The following is a 19,878-nucleotide window of genomic DNA, read 5'->3' on the forward strand; positions in this document are numbered from 1 at the left end:
GATGGCTGGCCGGCACGTAAGGCTAACAACCTCACAGCCGCCTGTTGAGCTGTCTGTCTAGAAAATGTGGGAGCCTCCACGTCTCACAATCCTATGGGTCTCCACAGTCTGTTACACAGATAGCTTTAATTTTTTACCTACGATTTCTTTGTTCACTTAATTTTTTATTGGGATGTTTAGTTTATCTGTTATTTGCTGTGATTTTGGTGGAATTTGTGCATGATTCTTTTTGTTTCGTTTTGTTCTTTTGAATTTCTAGTCAATCTAAACTAAGCTAACTTAACATGACACTGGCCAAACATGGAGCAATAATAGGTAACCATACTTCATCATGCACATCTTTCCACATACATTACATGACAAAGTGAGGAAACACAAATTGTGTGCAAGTAGCCTGTTCCACATGTCTACTCCAACCACAGTAGGATGAATTGATGCCCTATCAATTATTGACAAACCACTGCTGACTTGGCCCATTTTTTGGTTAGTGGAACTTCCTGATCTTTTCTGATGCTTCGAATTTTATGGTGGAAACCATAAATTTCTTACCGTGTTACCAATGCCTATGTTTTGAGTCTGCATCCTTACTAATGAGGTCCTGGCATTGGCCACACAGAACTCATTCCAAAAGTTGTTCCTCTTTTTTTGGCATTGCTGAAGTAATTCTTTGTACGCGTTTGCTGATGTCAATTGTAACTGGTATCTAATGCCTTCAATTAGAATGTGTTAGTTGCTAATACACACGTCAAAACTGAGACTCTGGAAAGCAGACAGCCTTGTAGAGAAGTGCTGCATTTTCAGTTTCTTTCACACTGTCAGGGTTTTCTATGTCCAATACACCATCACAGATAAAGTCAATTTTGTGAGTTGTTGAGATGGTTTTAACATGAACAATTTGATTTCTATGCCCAGTGATATATATGTCAGGTTCTCTATGTTTTTCATGGCCAGAATTGCTAGCATGATTGTTAGTTATTAAATACCAGTTACATTCCTTTATTTGAAAATATGTGTCACTTGAACATGACACCTCTGTACACTATAATAACCATAACTTATACTTTTATTATACACTCCTAGAAATGAGACAGAAAAACATTAAGATGTATGAGAACACAAGTTCATGAGTTTTAATATGATACTGTCATGTGTATTAGTGATGACAGAGGGGGTTCGGATTGGTAATGGGATTTATTGACCACTTATAATTACAACTAAGTATAACACTAGGGTCATGCCATAGCTCAAGCGGTTAGTCACCGGCTTCGATCCCTGGTCTGGTCAAGTGGGATTTGTGGTGGACAAAGCGGCGATGGTGCAAGTTTTCTCCGAGTACTTCAGTTTCCACTGCCAATCTTCATTCCACCAATTGCTCCACAATCACCCTCACCTATCATCTGGGGCTGGTACAATAGGCCAGAAGTGACCTCAGTGCAAGGGACTTAGTGCCACACCACTAGCATTAAAAAAAAGTATAACACTATTGCTGATTTAACACAGTAACTAAAAGTCTCACTAGTTAGTGAGTTAGTTTTTCTTTCTTGATGTGGGGTGAGACTGAGTTCACTTAGTACATCAGCCACTAACTGGCCTATTGTACCAGACCTGGATGATAAATGATGATGAATGTGGAGCAGTTGGTGGAATGAGAATTGTCAGGGGAAACAGAAGTACATGTAGAAAACCTGCCCCAGTGCCACTTTATCAACCACAAATCCCACATGACCTGACCTGGGCTCAAACCCAGGCCATGATAGGATGCTGGTGACTAACTGCCTGAGTTATGGCACAGCCTAAAGTCTCACTAAATTACACTCCAAATATCACTGTAACTACATACATACATTACATTAACATCTATGTATATCATAGTCTGTCAATAATGTAACAATTGTTCCTTTTTTCCATTCCCCAAATTTCATCATTTAACACTTAACATGTTTCGGCCATCTTCAGGTGTCTCAATGAATCTAAACTGCTACACTGCTCTGATGCGGGCTAAAACCATGCGCTGCACTCCACTCATAAGGGGCGGCATCCACTTGTTTAGGGCTTTGTGTTTTATTTCAGCAGATTGTTTTCATGTTCATTAGCCCGTTGTTTTCTTACGTCTGCAATCTGTAATATGCCCCTTGCTTCTGTGTTGTTTCATCTAGCAGCGTGTGGTGTTGTCTTCACTAGTGACAGATTGCAACTGAATAGGAATCTGATTTTCAATCTGTCTTCCCCTCTGAACAGACATACACACGTAAAATCAGGAACCGGTCAAACAAAATACTGTACTGATACCATGGGCCCCTAAGCAGTTGGCCATTCCATACATGTAGAAGGCAAGAATAATACCGCTATATGTCTGCTGGAATATAACAACACAGCACTATAATATGAAATATATGAACATAATATGAAATATTACATGAAGAGTTTTAACAATAGTTTTAACTATGTAACTTTTGTTTTTATAATAACTTCATAATTTTAATGTATTTTTATACTTTTTATTATTATAGTGTAACATATTTGCCCAGTATCCAGCACTACTGCATCATCATACTGTAATGCAGTTCAATAGCTCGTAACTGTAATAACTTTGTATTTGCTTGATGATGGCTTTAAAAGCCGAAACATGTAGCTAAGGTAATGTAAACCTCGACCATCTTGTTGTTATCTTGCAACGAATTCTAATAAAGATATTTACATCTTTTTGCTGTCACATGAATTACCCCACAAAATTATTCCATATTTCATTAGAGAGTGAAAATAAGCAAACCAGATTGCTTTGAGAGTGTCAATGTTGCCGATATGCAACATAAATCTAACTGCATAAAACACTCCACTTAATATATGAACCAGTTGATCTACATGGGTTTTCCAGTTTATGTGATTACCGTTTGTAGACCAAGGAATTTTCTATTTACTCCTTCTTCTACATGATCATCATATCCAATGTTTAATGGATAGTGGTTAACTTTTTGTTATAAATTTTATTATATTTCTTTTATCTATGTTCAGGGACACCTTGTTTGCAGTGAACCATATACTATGTAAGATTTGAGGGTTTCACGGCAGTGACTATGAAGAAAGCAGTCTTCTGGGATGTGGCGCCGTGTAGATATTGTGTTAACCAACGTATCGCCTCCATATTCAGGGTAAAAGAAAAAAGAAGAAAATCCATAAGCGAAGAACCAGCGTGAGCAGCTGTTAATAGACTAATGTCGAGAATAAACCCAGCTGTGTAAGAGCAGGAAGAGAATGGAGAAGGGCTACATGGGAAATCAGTAGAGAGGAGAGGGGAAGGGTCTGGGGAGGTGGACCAGCAGGTATAGAATATTGTGTCTGGGGAGAAAGGTAAGGTTAATGGAGGGCATTAACCCTTAAGCTTTGGGGTTGCTATGCAAGTCAGGCATGGACTTGAGTGGCCTTGTGGATCTGGCGTCATGTCCCAGAGGTGTGAAGGAGTATCAGCAGCACATCAGTCTCAAACATCTGGACAAGTCAGCTGTGGCTGAATACAGAATCGATTTGGGACATGGCATTCAGCTTCAGAATACCTCCATCCTCGCCACCAAGACACGATATATGGTTCGCATCATTACAGAGGCCACTGAGATTGAACTCCATTGCGACAATATGAACAGAGAGGTGGTGCTTTGTCTCAGCAAGTCATGGAAGCCTCTCATCTGTTCCCTCAAGAAACCTCCGGGACATGACGCCACATCCACAAGGCCATGCAAGTCCATGCCAGAATCGCATAGCAAGGCTGAAGATTTAAGGGTTAATGCCCTCCATTAACCTTGCCTTTCTCCCCCGACACAATATTGTATACCTGCTCCGGCCTGCTACCTGCTGGCCCACCTGCCCAGACCCTTCCCCTCTCTTCTCTACTGATTTCCCATGTAGCCCCTCTCCCTTCTCCTCCTGCTCTTATACAGCTGGGTTTATTCTCGACATTAGTCTATTAGCACCTGCTCACGCTGGTTCTTCGCTTATGGATTTTTCTTCTTTTTTCTTCTACCCTGAATATGGAGGTGATATGTTGGTTAACACAATATCCACACGGCGCCACATCCCAGAAGACTGCTTTCTTCAACCATATACTAATTTAATATCTTTGCTTGATAGTTTGCAGAAATCACCTAATTTTTGGTAAAAATTATGACACTAGTGTCATTCGCAAATATTATGGGTGCTGATTAGGTGTTCAATGTAGGAAGGAGGTCATTTATATAAATACGAAGAGCAAAGGCCATAAAACTTACCCCTGGAGAATTCCATGTTTTATTGTTCCCCAGCTTGAGAAAATACTTTCAGTTGTGTTCGATGATTTTATTTCAATCTTTTGTTTTCTGTTAGGTAGAACCTGAACCAATTTTCTGTTACTCCTTGAATGCCATAAAATGTAATTTAGTCAATAACATTTCGTGATTTACACTGTCAAAAGCTTTGCCAGATCGCAGAATATTTCACCAACATGCATTTATTTATTCACTCACACTCACTCATGGAGCTGAGCCATTCCTGAGAAGCTTCCAATTATGCAGCTATTCAAGAAATTCCAAGCATTTTATGGAGCCTGAAGGTTCATTGCCGTGTTCACAAGAGCTCTCCACTGGTCCCTATCCTCACTAAGATCAGTCCAATCCATATCATCCCAGCCTTTTTAAGATCCATTTTAATATTGTCCACACACCTATATCTTTGTCTTCCCAGTGGTCTCATTCCTTCTGGCTTTCCCACCAATATCCTATACACATTCCTCTTCTCCCCCCCTTGTGATGTAGCTGTGGTGCCCTGCCCATCTCATCCTCCTTAACTTGATCATTTTAATTATACTTGGAGAAGAGTGCAAGATAAGAAGCTCCTCATTATGCAGTTTTCTCCACTACTCCCCCCCTCCACTTTCTTATTTTTTATTAATAGATTTTAATATACTGTCTGTTAATTTAAAGGTTGCATTTTCAATGGACATTCTTTTCCTGAAGCCAAACTGTTCTGGTACTACTATGCTATTGGTCTCACAATAATGGCTTAACCTACTGTGCATAACTTTCTTAGTTAACAGTGTAATTGGCCTGTAGTTTTATATTCTAGTTCTGTCCCCCTTTTTTGTACAGTGGTCTTACTATTGAAAGCTTCAGATGATCAGGGAAGATCCCTGTGAATAGTAAGTGATTATAGATGTGAGTTAATGGGTGACTGATTAGGGATCCACACTCTTTTAAGATTTTATTTGTTATTCGATCAAAACCCAATGAGTTTCTAGCTCTGAGAAAATGTATTATACTTTTATCTCAGTTTTGGTGGTTGGGATGGTGTTAATGGCAGGGAATTTTCTAGGAAGTGCTTCTCTTAAAAATGAAATGGCATTATCTCTCCCTTCCTGATGCAAGCCTAGCTTATCTGTAATTGTCAAAAAATAGGTTTTAAAGGCATCAGTAATTTCTTCTGGGTCCCTCGCTTTTTATTCATTTACAAGAAAAGATGGTATCTGTTCTGTCATATGTAATTTTCATGTTTTATTATATTCCAAACTGTTTTTAGGTGATTATCTGATTTTGTAATAAGCCTAGGGTAATGCGCCTTTTAGCCTCTTTTACAACTCTGCTCAGGATTTTGCAATACTTAATATAATATGCTCTCCTGCAGGGATTATTACCGCAACATATTTTTATTTCTCATGTAACCCAGTCATTTGTTTGTCCTACATACTCTTTTAATCCAAATTAGAAAACTAATATCAAAGATATTTAGAAAAATATGTAAAATGCATTAAACTTATAGTTTATATCCTTATTTGTATAAACAGGTTCCCATGTTTCACTTTCTAAGAGATGCTGAAATTGAGCAATAGTTTAATTTATTTTTCAGGTTTTCTGTTTCAGGGGTATTATATTTTCCTTTGTAGTAATAATCTACTGAAAGAAATTGAGCATCACGGTCTGAGAGGCCACTGACTATAGCAGATGTAGGAGAAGAACCTAACCTTGCACTACCTGTAAAAATATTATCAATGGCTCTACTCAAAGAAGTTTGAATTCTTCTTGCTGATCAAACCGTACATTCATGCCTCTAACCCTCCCATTCATTAACAGCTTCTCAAATCCTCAACAACCTTCGCAAGAGGAGCATTTGGTTTGAAGATCAAATATAGTTCCCAAGCTTTCCTGAAGCACAGGGCCAATTTTTCTACCATGACTACTTCCAGTAGTAGGACCTTTTATTTTCTGTGTCTTCGTAGTGTTTGATTTTAGTTCCCTGTTCTTATGATTCAACGGAACTTGGGATCACTGACCAACTTCCACAGAATCTGTTACCAGTATGCTAAATCTGTTGCTCAGTTGAACTTCTCCAGCATCATTTGCAGAGAACCGCTGGAACCTGGACTTTGAATATTTTGGCTTTTCCCAAATTCCTGAATTGTTCTGCTTCATGAAATTACTGACATTACCTGTTTTCAGCTTGTAAATTTCCTCCGTAGCTGCCTTTAATTCCCTTTCCAAGTTCATGATAATCACTTCCTGTTGCTTCACATGCTTCTGGTATTTAACGGAATACAATACCATGGCACGCTCCTGTCTGGTACACTGGGGCTGGCGTTTGCCCAGTTTAAGTGGAAGAAACAGCCACAGTCTGTACAAATCAGACCATTAGTGACCCATCTATGACAAACTCCAAATTTACTAGAGAGGCTATTCATTCCAGATATCATTATAGTTATGAATATCAGCAATATATTTCTTACTTGCTAGATGCTATCAACCTATGATAGAGCAAATTCTTTCAGGGTAACTCACTGTACAGATTCTACTGACCATAGTTAAAGTCTTAAGTCCTATGCACTTCACTTGTATCTCACACAATAAAATACAGGACACAGATTACCTAATCACTAATTTCGGCACTTCACTATTAAATCGATAATACACTCCCAATTCCAGTAATTTAAAATCCAGATTTGATAATCATCAATCCACACACACACAGACAATTATGTGAGAGGAAATGAGCACTTTTATTTATGATAGCAATGGTATTAATTGTATTGTCTCCAGCAACAGCCAGTCTTCATTGTGTTCCAACGCCTGATTTACATGTAACAATATCCAGCTTCGGACTCATATACTGATAGTAAACTTCTGCCTTACAGATTTTGTCACAAGCTGAAGAATTACGAACTATCCTGCAAAGCACATTTATGGTGTAGAAGTTTGTAGCGCAGTCATTTGATATAAATGCCCATATGCTGCCTCACCATAACCTCTAAGTACATTATACAAATACACAATCTATTTCCATACATATACAGAGTGTCCCAGGAGGAATGTGCCAAACTTCGGGAGGGTGTTCCTTATGTTATAGTATGCCGATATAACCCAAAACACCTATGTCCAAAGTTGAATGGTTACGGAGATAATGGCCCCACAAAAGTGTGGTCTTCTGGCGAGTCCACGCACTGCACCTGTCAGCTGGCATGTCTTATCTATGTTTGTCCTTGAGTGAGGTGATTCACACTAGCCGTAAGCTCCCTTCAGTATACGTTGCAGCCGCATTTTGAATGGGTGGTAGGTTAATTGTGCGGAGTTGGTGAAATGCCTTTTGTGTTTTCAAACGTGGAATACTGTGATATGCATTTTGTGTGTGGATTTTGCGGTGGCAATGCACATGCTGCTGTTGAAGAATACCAAAGGTGTTTTCCCAATCGAAGGATTACATGTCGAAGTGTATTTACGCGAATTCACCAGACATTGCGTGATAATGGTTCTCTTCCGAGTGTTTCTGTGTACTCTGAAAGGGAGGATGTACGAATGATAACCACACGAGAAACTGTTGAGATGTTTCAGAGAAGTCCGTGTCTGTCCACTCGTAGAATGGCCTCTCGCATTGGCGTATCACATATGCAGGTGTGGCGAACATTACATGATGAGAGTTTTATCTTTACCATGATCAAAGGGTACAAAATCTGGAACCAGGCGACCATGCTCAGTGTATGGATTTGTGCCACTGGATAAAAGCTCATCCCAAACTGTTAAGCATCATTTTATTCAGTGATGAGGCGCAGTCAGGCATGTTACATCAGTGCTTGTCATTCATGTGTCATGTATAGTCCTTGGAACCCTAAGGACAACTATGACATGGCGTGCGAGTATTTTTGAGGTCCAGTTTAATGGCTTTATGTCACCCACAAGTTAGTCTGATGTTATGTACATTATTAACATTACAGAAACCACATATTCCTGCCAGTTTTAATATGTATTTGGTAATCAACAAGTGTGTAACACATGTCAAAGTTTCACACTTCTCTGGCCATTATCTCTGAAACTGTTCAACTTTGGACATAGGTGTTTTGGGTTATATTGGCATACTTTAAAATAAGGAACACTCTCCCGAAGTCTGGCACATTCCTCCTGGGACACCCTGTACGAGTATATATAATCCACAGTGCTGTTTACATTCAATAGCTCTTCCTTAAACCTCTTTTGAATCAGACATGTACTAACAGCTAATTAATTAGGAAATAATAATAATAATGAATGAGAACCACACTGGTGGATGCTCACGTTCATGCTGACATCATCACAAAGACAAATCTCTGGATCTGACAGTCTTAGATGTTGTCTACTATTAACTTCAAATTTCAGATTTAATTTAAGGAACAAAATATAAATCTGAATGAATCAGAAACACTTCTATTTGAATTGATATTGTGATAAGGACCACGGTTTGACAGGTGCCATGAGTAGTCACTATGGTCACTGACAGGTTGAACTTGCGCTCTGAATTTAAAATGATTAGTACAGAGATTACTGGGGGAGCGCGGTAGAATAGTTGGTTGAGGCACTATGCTACAAGACAGAAGGTAGTGGGTCAAGTCCCGATGAGGTCACTGGATTTTTTTTCAATTGACCTAATCCTTCCAGCCACACTATGACCCTGGGGTCGACTCAGACTCTAACAGAAATGAGTACCAGGAATATTCTTGGGGGTAAAGGGCAGATGGCGCACAGGGCTGACAACCCTGCCACCATCTGTGAGCAGACTGTCTAGAAAATGTGGGAACCTCAACATATCACAACCCTACGGGCCTCCACAGCCTCTTACAGGGACACCTTTACTTTTACTTTAGCAGCCTCCGTAGTCTAGGGGTAAGGTTCCCACCTCATGACTCAAGGTACGCGGGTTCAAACCCAGCGGAGGTCGACGAATTTTTAAGGGCAGAAAAATTCATGGAACAAGTCCTCCGGGAGGGATATTAAGCCGTGTGTCCCATGTCATAGATTTACGGCACGTAAAAGATCATGTCTCAAGGAGACCTCTGAGCAAAATTAGGCAAAGTTTTCCGCCCAAGTAGTTTCCAATTCCCCCGGTAGATGGGGAAATATCGGAGACCACTGCCAGAGAGGTGGCCGACCTCACTGGCAGAATGGGGCTGATAGCGAGCACCAGTATTGGAAGGGCATGGCAACTAGTAGAATAATTAAAAGGGGATGCACAATAGATCAACAACTAGTCGCAGTGCATGGGGAAACCCACCCCATCCAAAATAATAATAATAATAATAATAATAATAATAATAATAATAATAATAATAATACGAGTAATAATAATAATAATAGTAATAATAATAATAATTTTACTTTACAAAGATTATTACTGTGAATATTGGAGTAACCCAGTCTGTACTGCACCAATCAGTGAAGAAATTAACAAAATATATTATTTTCTGGAAGTTTTAAATAAAACAATCATGATCACTCAACATATGTGTAAATACATGCAGCATATTTAAAGTGTACTAATCAGTTCAGCACACATAAAGTCGTCTGTCTTCACTGGAAGTTTCCGTGTTAATAGACTGCTATCTCATTGCTAGGCAATGACTCAGTAAAAATGTACTAAAACACACGCAATAGCAGCATGGTTCCATGCTGTGCTCATTGCTATGCAATGTGCAGTAAACACATTCCTGCATATGTGGTGATGCCACAACAGTGTTTAGCAATCATGTGACATGTGTTTTCTGTAGGTCCAGCCAGCACACCAATGGACTGGCTGGTTAGTGATCATGTGACATGTTTTTTGCAGGTCCATGGCCATTGTGTCTCTACGTAAGTGAGAAGAATTTTGAAGCTGAAGCAGTAAGATGCAGGAATACAGCAGTAAGCTGGAGTATAGAAGAGGTGCTGTAGGAGTACAGAAAAGTCAGCCAGTGAAAACTTACAATGTAATTTGAAGACTTTATGTGCACTGCAGTACAGTGATATTGGGAGTATTAGTGAGACTTTTATAGCTCCTGTGTGAGCCAGAATAGCACACCTGTCATAGACTAGTTACTGGTTGGATGACCAACGGGTCAGAGTTAAAATTCCCAGTGGAGTCAAGAACTGTCATTTCTCCATGTTGTCAAGACCAGCTCTGGGGTCCACATAACCTCCTATCCGAAGGGTATCAGGGGATCTTTCCCCAGGGGTATGAAGCTGACCACTCACCTTCAACCAGTGCCAAGGTCAAGAAAACATGGGTCTATACATCCACTCACTTATACGCCTTCATGGCGTAGTGCTTACTTAGCTAAGTATAGGAACAACTTTACCCTTTTTTTGCCCTCCCCCTAGGTTCCCGTGTTACAGATCCGCTGCCAGGAAACGGACAGTGGAGCCTGAGAACTACAAATAAGTATAACACTGTTACTGATTTTCACACTACGAATCACTCCACACTAAATCTTCTCTATGTTATATCACAGCATCCTGCTGCACTGTACAGATTTGACTTAGGAGTTTTTTCGCTGTCTAGGTGCAACGCCGTTGATCGTTCCTTTATTGGAAATTGTTTCAGTCACTATATGTACTAACTGTACTTCTTCGTAATAGGAAATACAACATAAACCAAATTACAGTACACCCAGCCCCACAAAAAAAAAAAGCAAAATACTAACACGAACCCACAGAACCACAAACCAAAATGGGCCACGTTCATGTACAGAGGAAAGATACAAGGAAAAAGACAAAATTATTCAAGGGCACCCAAATTAACAACAACAAAAACATTCAGAACATATCACATATTAAACACGGGACACAGATGCAGCACCATAACATACCATGGACATCATAAGAACACAAAGAAAAGGAAAACACCTACACACTAGAAAAATACAACATGAACACGCCAAAGTTAACCCACTAAACACACATACGAACAGCCCCGTGAAACTCCCACGTTATTGGTTGGCAACAAGGCCGCCATGACACCTCGGTGAAACGCTTCTGCCATCTATGTTCAGCTTACATGACTAAATGAAAAATGATCTCCAGGGCCGAGAGCACAATCGGTAAGAAGGTATACTACCTTAGCAACTATTTTCAGTGCTCCCCCACGCCACCCTCAAAATGCTGTTTTCGCTACTAGCAATAAATACTTGTAGATCTCTTATACTGCAGTCTCTCCTTCCTTCTGGCGTTCCCACTAATAACCTATATGCATTCCTCGCCTCCCCATTCGTGCTACATGCCCTGCCAACCTCATCCTCCTCGACTAGTGATATTGAACACAGTTCAAAGTATTCATTTCCCCACCAATCTATTTCCATTTTTGAACTGTGGTCAATATCACTAGTCGAGGAGGATGAGGTTGGCAGGGCATGTAGCACGAATGGGGAGGCGAGGAATGCATATAGGTTATTAGTGGGAACGCCAGAAGGAAGGAGAGACTGCAGTATAAGAGATCTACAAGTATTTATTGCTAGTAGCGAAAACAGCATTTTGAGGGTGGCGTGGGGGNAGGTTGCAAATTAATTATCTGGAGAAAGTTTGTCACCAGGCCTGGAAAGTCATAACCTTTCTTTCACATGAAACACCTCTTTTAACCAAAAGCACTGAATATCGTGAACTGTAACATACATGGAATACTTGTAATTAGGAAAGCTGAAGGTGGGGAAACTTGAAAGAATATTCTGTTTCAATCAGAGATACATATATTAAGCCTCATAATGTACACTTGAAAGCCACAGAGAACACAGTTTTCCGGTTTCATTTAAGTATTATAAATCTTATATTGTAAGCAACAATACTCAAGTTCCCATTTATTATTTTCATTAGAATAATGGAATTCAAGAATGTGAAATACACCCGTCAACAAGAAGAAGACTGGCATTTAATGATATAAGAAAATCTGATATATTCATCTTCACCAGTTCAGTACTGGGCAGAACAATATGGCAAAAATAATAACATATCTTAAAGAAATATAATGAATACTGAAAATCTGGAATCTGTTCACACTCCAGTTCAGTAATGGAAAGGTTTACATGGCAAAAGTAACACATCTTACAAAAGAATTTAATGAATACTGACAATCTGGTATATATTCATCTTCCAGTTCAGTATTGAATATGATTATATAGCAAAAATTAATTCAAAGTCAAAGTCATGTCACAACTGACGGTAAGTCAGTCTGTCTGTCTTGGTGTCGAGCCCCAGCTGGGGCTCATGACCAGATGTTTTCTTCTCTGTGAAACTTGCTGTCCTGTCCATTTGGGGCGCCCTCTCTGACGAGAGGTCGGGTCTGTCATTTGTCAGTCAGTCTGTATGAATAAGTCAAAAAAAAAAATTAATTGTGGGAACATCCCACATATTATCACAGCGCTCACTTTTCACCAGCACACGCGCTAATAAATCAAATTCAAAGTCAAAGTCATGTTACAACTGACGGTCAGTCAGTCTGTCTGTCTTGGTGTTGAGCCCAGATGTTTTTTCCTTGTGAAAGTTGCTGTCCTGTCCGTTTGGGGCGCCCTCTCTGACGAAAGGTCGGGTCTGTCATTTGTCAGTCAGTCTGCATTAATAAGTCCACTGTTTGTATTTACATAATTAACAAATCCACACTTGTACTTTCTATGTACAATTTATACAAGGCCTCTGTCAAACCAGGCATTGTACAGCAGATTATGCCCTATTTCTACTAGTAATCGCTATCATGGCAGTCTAGTCACTTGAACAGTCGTATGAATGACCGCTGCCAAGTTTAGCCCCTTATACTTTCTGTGGCTGGCTTCGCCTTGTCCAGTGATTCGAACATTCTCATTATCATGATTTTGTATGACTTCTGCTTGCTGCCTGCATAATTTTGTTATGTAATCATATACGTATGAAATTTTGAATGCCATGTGCTATTCGCGGACCGGTGTGTGCCTTGGAAAATTGCCAATCGTGTGGAGAACGTTGTTTTGCAGGCGCCGCAATTTCACTAGATGGGTGTATGCCGCAAACTCCCAGGCGGGACTAGCATAAGTCATTGCGGATCTAATAAGAGCTCTATGGAGGGTCAGTTTAATGTTAGCACTCAAGCGCTCACTTTTGAACAGGGAATATACTCTAATTAATGTTCTGAAGGCCTTGGCTTCGATCATTTCTATGTGTGATCTCCATGTCGCTCTCTTATCGAAGATTAAACCTAGATATTTTGCACTATATACAAATGGAATATTTCTTCCATTTAGAGTAAGACACGACTCAGGCGGTCGACGACCACGAGAGAAATAGACCCCCTGAGTCTTATCTTCATTAATTTTTATATTCCAGCGCTCACACCAGGTCTCCATTGAGCTGAGACCGCGCTGGAGTTTTCTAACAATAAAACCCTCCTTGCGATCTGTCACATATAGACAGGTGTCGTCCGCAAAGAGGGTCAGGTGAACACCATGTGTTTGGGAGGCATCATTAATTTACAAGTTGAAAAGAGTAGGGGAAAGGACAGAACCTTGTGGCACCCCTGCTTGCATTTTCCTTGTCGCTGACATTTCGCCCTCACCGAGACACTGAATTTACATTTGGATAGAAAGGACCCAATAAGCTTGGTCAAAGAGTTGGGGAATTCCAATTTTGATAACTTAAACAGCAAGCCTGAGTGCCACGTGGTATCAAAGGCTTTTTCGATGTCCAAGAACACTGCAGCCGTAGACATTTTATTGTTGAAATTAAGGGTCACGTGGTCCGCCAGCATCATACATTGCAATGTCGTGCTGTGACGTGCACGAAAACCAAACTGACTTGCGTTGAGCAGGTCTCTTTCTTCAATATGTTTACGGAGGAATTTCAAAATTACTTTTTCGAATAGTTTTCCTGTCGTGGACAGGAGGCTGATCGGACGTAAATTCTGAGGAAATTTCGGGTCTCTACCCGGTTTAGGTAAAGTTATTATTTTTGCTTCCTTCCAAGTATTTGGAAAGTGAGAGAGCCGAAAACAGTGATTGAATAAGTGAGTTAGGTGAACCAATGGTCGCCTTGGAAGGTGCCTGAGGCATTCATTTGGGATGCCATCAATTCCACAGGCTTTTTAATTTCAGGGATTTTATTAATTTCTGAATGTCACATGGTCTTATCCTTAGAGGGGGGTTTTCATCCACGGCTTCCAGCAGAGCTTGAACTCTAGCCTCCACCCGAAGTTCATGGCTTTCGTCTCACAGGTCATGTGGCGTGAACTGAAATTCCAAACAGTCGGCAATTTCGTTGGCTTTTTCAGAAGGATAAAATTTTAGGCCAGAAGAACCATGAATAGCAGTTGGTACCCTCGGTCCATCTCTCTTAAGGAGAGATTTCGCAATGGGCCATATACTCTGAGGTGTGACTTCAGCATTACCTAATTTTGTTTCCCACCGTTCAAGTGCCTTTTTTCGGGTCATTCGCCTGATTGCTTTGGTGACCCAATTGACTGTCGTTTCACATGCTGGACCCCTGGTTTCTTGCCACAGTTTTCGTAGCTTCTGTTTATATTTTATCAAATGATCTAGACAAGGAAGATCTCTGTTTATGTCCGAAAGTGTAACTTTACTTGTCGACAGCCTATATGCCTAAGAAATAGAGGCTGCAAAGTCACGTGTCGCTTTATCGGCTTCTATCCCGAAATTAATTTCTAGTTTAGGTGATATTAATTCAGAAGCGAGGCTTTGAAACCGCTACCAATCTGTAAATTTTTCAATGGGTTCCGAAAGATTCCTAATCTTTACGTGATGGAGTATGTAAAATTCTATTGGTAGGTGATCTGAAACCAAAATATCAGAGACGATGACACCTGATATTTTTGTGAACCACAATGTCCATCACGTCACCGTTTCCCGCAGGGAATAATGAATGGGGCACTGTGGTGCGTAAATTTCGAATTCATTCTTATGAAATAAATCCATGAGTTTCTCACCTGAGGGGTTTGAAACTATGCTATTCCAAAATGGGTGTTTAGCATTCAAATCACCTGCCAAAATATATTTACGTCTAAAGCTTAAGAGGTCAGTGATGTCAGCATCACTCCAGGCTCTGCCTGGAGATTTATAAACAGCTGCAAGCAGTACTTCACTATTACCAGTTGGTATGCAGACCCTTGTCGCTTCTACTGAATCAAGGGGTGGTAGGTCTACATGGTTATGGGGAATGCCTTTTGTAACTACGACAGTTCCGCCTTTTCTGCCCAAGTGGCGGTCGATTCTATAAAAGCGGTAATTTGGAATAAAGAACCTTTCACGAGGTCTTAAATGTGTCTCTGAAAACAGGACCACATGTACGTGTAGGTCTTGCAGCTGTTTACTGAGCTCATAGCGCTGCCTCCCAATGCCCTTCACATTAAATGCTATGACTCTGAGGAGCCTGTGAACTCTAGTGGCCATTTTGGTTCATTAGGTTTAATTCAATTTTTGTGATTGCCAATATTTTCTCTTCCTCTGACACAGCATCACTGAACTCTGTCATAATCTGCTGTACTTCAGTCACAACTCGCAACATATTGTGGAGAGGTTGACTATTCACAATTGGAGCCCGAACTGAGTGACCTGTTTGCTGTTCCTGTACAGGGACCGGGACGCTCGGGTTCGTGGCTGCTGGTGGAAATGCCACTGGAACTTGGCGAGTCTGAGGTTGCTGCTCCTGCGATGTGCTGCCTCGGAGCTCCGCCGCGAAGGAGACACCAGGAGTAGTAAGATTTGAGGAGAACACCCCTCCCGCTGTGGCTTTGGGTGCTCTCTACGAATTCTTCTTCTGCAGTTCCTCCTTCGCGTGTCTGCAGCCCCCATAGTTGGTGGGATGGGGCTTCTCTCCCTCCTTCAACTGGCAAGTGCAACAGGCTGGAGTGGAGGCAGCATTCTCTTTCTCCGGAAACTGTTTGTGCAAGTGGCCTCCCTGCACCACATGCAACGGGGAGTGTGCTTACAGTTTGCCCAGACGTGGCACACTCTTGGCATTTGTGACACTGTGTAAGGCCGCTTTGCGCTCTATATGCCTCAGCCCGAATGGAAATGTGGCAAAGGCTTTGTAGCTTGAAAATTTCTTGGGATTTTGCTGTCTGGGGTAGGGTGATAAGGAAGAGGGGGAGATTCCTTTTTATCCTTTCCCCTGAAGGTGACCCATGGCTAGAAGTCATCTGTTTGACGCTAACCACTTCAAATTTCAGGGTCACCAGACCATCAGAAATATCCTCCGCAGGGGTGTTGTGAGGGAGGTGACGGATTACTGCCTTTATAGGCTTCTGTGACTTCAGAAAGGAGGAGTAATAGGCCAGGTTGTTTTTGGGAAGATAGGATTTGACTGCATCGAAATCCGCCAAACTTTTGGTGATGACTTTGTTTCCGTTTCTCGTACTATGGAACTCAAAGTCGCCTTTGGCCACTTTTTCAGTTGCCTTTGCAACTGAATGAGGTTGACTGTGGACGTTAGTATTATTGGGGGGGGGGGCTGCCTGCTTTACCTGGGGCTTCCTCCTCCAGCGTAATGGCTCTGTCACCAGTAGTGTCGGTGTCCATCAGTGTTGCCCTGAGGTGCGAATTAGTTGCGGGTGGTAACCTCATTCATTGGAGTGTTTCCGGCGGCAGCCACTGCCTTCTTTGAAGTAGGGGCAGACTCGGTTGTGTTTTTCCCTTTTTGCCTTCGGACTTCTTTGAAGTCTTCTTCTTGCAGTAACAGCTTTCATAGTGCCTGGGGTACTGGCCTTCAATAGGGAGTTCAGACCTTTCAGTGTAACTGTATAGGTCCCATACAGAGCACTGAACAATATATTGCCGGTGAGAGCCTTACAATAGCTGGCTCTCATTTCGTCAGTGGCATTGACTACTGCCGCCAACTCGGCACTTTCCCCAATTGCAGCGGGGGTGAAGCTGGCCACATCCTCGATATCACAGATGATTTTAATCAGCTTTTTGTAATGCTGATCTGCTTCGGGGTATTGTTCCACCATCTCCTTGTGTTCTGTCTGTAGAGACATGCGTTTTTCTGTCCAGTATGCACGGTATCCAGGCACCGAGGTGCCCGCCATGTCTGGCACTGCACGGCACGAAACTCACCGAACTATTACCAACTTTAGTATAATACATTCAACTCCACTTCCAACCTACCAGCCTCTCGCCAGCTTAGACTGTGACTGCTTTTTCCAATCTCAACAAAATTAAACCACAATTTTCTAGGCCAACCAATTTTCAATGAAATATCAAGTCTCCCACCACCACCATGGTTAACACCTCCTGAACGACTCCCGAATCTGATCTAACTCATCGTTCCAAGCGAGCTCAAAACCTCACACATATAATCTGTAAATAAACCGCTACACTGCAATCAATCTCACACAACAACTACGATAACATACTATAGCACACCCTCAATGAATCTCAATCCAATCATCTCCTGACTAAACCACAAATATCTTTTGACTCTTGTCAACCGGAATTTCCCCGCAATCAATTATATTTCCATCTACAAGACGTGTGTCTGAGGACCACAAATTTATACTTATGTTGCTAGGCAGGTTGTGGACCAGTTTGCGATGAAGCTGCAATTATGAGCGCTGATTGGATAGCGTCTGTGTTTGTGTCTAGGGAGCCAGGCTGCAGGCAAAGTATAAATATATCTGCAATTGTGAGTGCTGTTACAATAGCGCTTGTGTTGGTGTCCAGAGAGCCAAGCTGCAAGCGATGTGTAAATATTGTCTCTTTTAGGTGCACTGAGGGATTTGTCTGTTATGGACTGTGGAAGGTTCCCACATCACCCACCCCCTCTTGGAGATTGTTGCTCTGATGTTCAGGTGAGCGGGAAAATGGTTGTGGCGACAGGAGAGTGTAGGTGTTGCAGAGGATTTTGGCGGTATGGCTGGTGTTCCTATGGTCGATGTTGCTGCTGCTGACGGGTTGATGTTGTTCCCACGGTCGGTCTCTCTTAGGATGTAGGCCAGCTTGACCCTTTCAGCTGACAGTCACATGCCTACCACCCACGAGGAGTTGCAGAGTCTTCTCTCTTTGACAGGACCTTGCAGGGTCCACAGTAGTGGCTCAAAAGCCCGGTGCGTTTTGTCGTACCAGAGGAAGACGTGGGTACACTTCTTGAGGTATCTGTGTATGAATGTAGCCGGCGTGGCATGCTTCTGGAACTGGCCTGAGGCGTGCTATGTGCTGGCGGAGCTCAGTGATGAGGTGGGCTGTGTCCACGGGGTCGGTAGCTGGAGTTAGTAGCTCACCGGGGATTCTTAAGGGCTCACCGTACATGATCTCAGCTACTGATGCTTTCAGGTCCTCCTTGAATGACGAGCGGATTCCGAGGCAAAACAGGGGAAGCGACTTCACTGCTGGTCCGCGTGGCACATGATAGTTGCCTTCAGTGTCTGGCCGAAGCGTTCCACAAGTCCGTTAGCTGCGGGGTGGTGGGTGTTTGTACATGAGTGCTGGATGCCTAACAATCTGGCCAGGGACTGGAAGACTTGAGATTCGAACTGACTTCCCTGGTTGGTGGTGATGGTCTGAGGGCAATTGAAACGAGATATCCAGCCAGTCATTAGGGTGCGTGACACGGTGTCGGCTGTTATGTCTGGTATTTGGATGAATTCTGGTCAGCGGGTGAAATGGTCAACTGCAGTCAGGCAGTATGTTTAGCCCGCTGACGTCGGAAGGGGCCCGAAGAGGTTTATATGAACGTGCAGAAAACGGGCTGCCGGCGGTGTTAAGTCGCCCAACGGAGTAATATATGGCGGGAGACTTTGGAGCGCTGGCAGGACTGGCAAACACGTGCCCAGGTGTGGCAATCCTTCTACATGCCTGGCCACAGGAAACACTGTGCGACCAGCTTTGCTGTTGCTCTGGTGCCTTGGTGAGACAGATCGTGGGCGGACGTGAACACTTGTAGCTGTAGAGGAGACGGAACGTACAGCCGAGTTCTACCCATAGAGGTGTCGCAGTAGATGGAGACCGCGGTATCGGGGATTTGCTGTTTCTCGAACCGCAGAGCGGTGGTTGACCCCAGAAGTGCTCAGAGTTCGTCATCTCTGTCCTGCGATGCGGCAAGTGCGTCGTAAAATGGTGGCGCAGTGACGGAATCAATGCTAGAGAGGGCATCAGCGAAGTTGTCCTGTTCGGATATATGCCGCATGTCTGCCATAATCTGGGTGACGAAGTCTAGATGGTTGAACTGCCGGGGTGAGCATTTATCCTGCTACTGCTGAAAGGCGTAATGTTGGGCTTGTGGTCCGTGAACATGTTGAAGTGCTACACTTCCAGCATATGCTTTACTGCCTCATAGATAGCTGATAGCTCGCAGTAGTAGACGCTGTACTTCTGTTCGGACGGGTTGAGATTATTGAGAAGGCGAGTGACTGCCAGGTGTTCCTGATGCGTTGCTGTAGCACGGCACCCATGGCGAACGTGGAGGCATCTGTAACGAGTGCAAGTGGCGTGGACGGATTCGGGTGGGCCAGTAGAGTGGTGCATGACAGACTTGCCTTCCGCCCTTTGAATGCCTTGATGTACTCCGGTGTCCTGGTGATGGGGTGGGAGCCCTTGACTCTGGGGCCTGAAAGGACGTCATGCGTGTTGCCTGGGTGGCCGCCGCTTGTGGCAGGAATCGCCTATAAAGTTCAGCATGC

At 42.5% G+C, this 19,878-nt stretch overlaps 1 protein-coding gene across 16 annotated transcripts in view; it reads right to left on the minus strand.

Moving 5' to 3' along the window:
- LOC111869229 (focadhesin) overlaps nucleotides 1–19,878 on the minus strand; it is a 124,294-nt gene that overhangs the window by 86,240 nt on the left and 18,176 nt on the right. For 4 of the 16 annotated variants that reach the window (XM_023860576.2, XM_033753346.1, XM_023860572.2 and 1 more), the window contains one exon: nucleotides 6,449–6,630. The exons of 1 other annotated variant lie outside the window; for it this stretch is intronic. Coding sequence is in view for 1 of the 15 variants with exons in the window: in XM_023860587.2 (XP_023716355.1) it covers nucleotides 11,102–11,113 (12 nt within the window). In the remaining 14 variants the exon portion in view is untranslated. 11 more of the 16 variants (XM_023860587.2, XM_023860571.2, XM_023860570.2 and 8 more) reach the window with 10 other exon arrangements.

This window comes from Cryptotermes secundus, unplaced genomic scaffold (genome assembly GCF_002891405.2).
Source record: "Cryptotermes secundus unplaced genomic scaffold, Csec_1.0 scaffold2726, whole genome shotgun sequence".
Taxonomy (NCBI): domain Eukaryota; kingdom Metazoa; phylum Arthropoda; class Insecta; order Blattodea; family Kalotermitidae; genus Cryptotermes; species Cryptotermes secundus.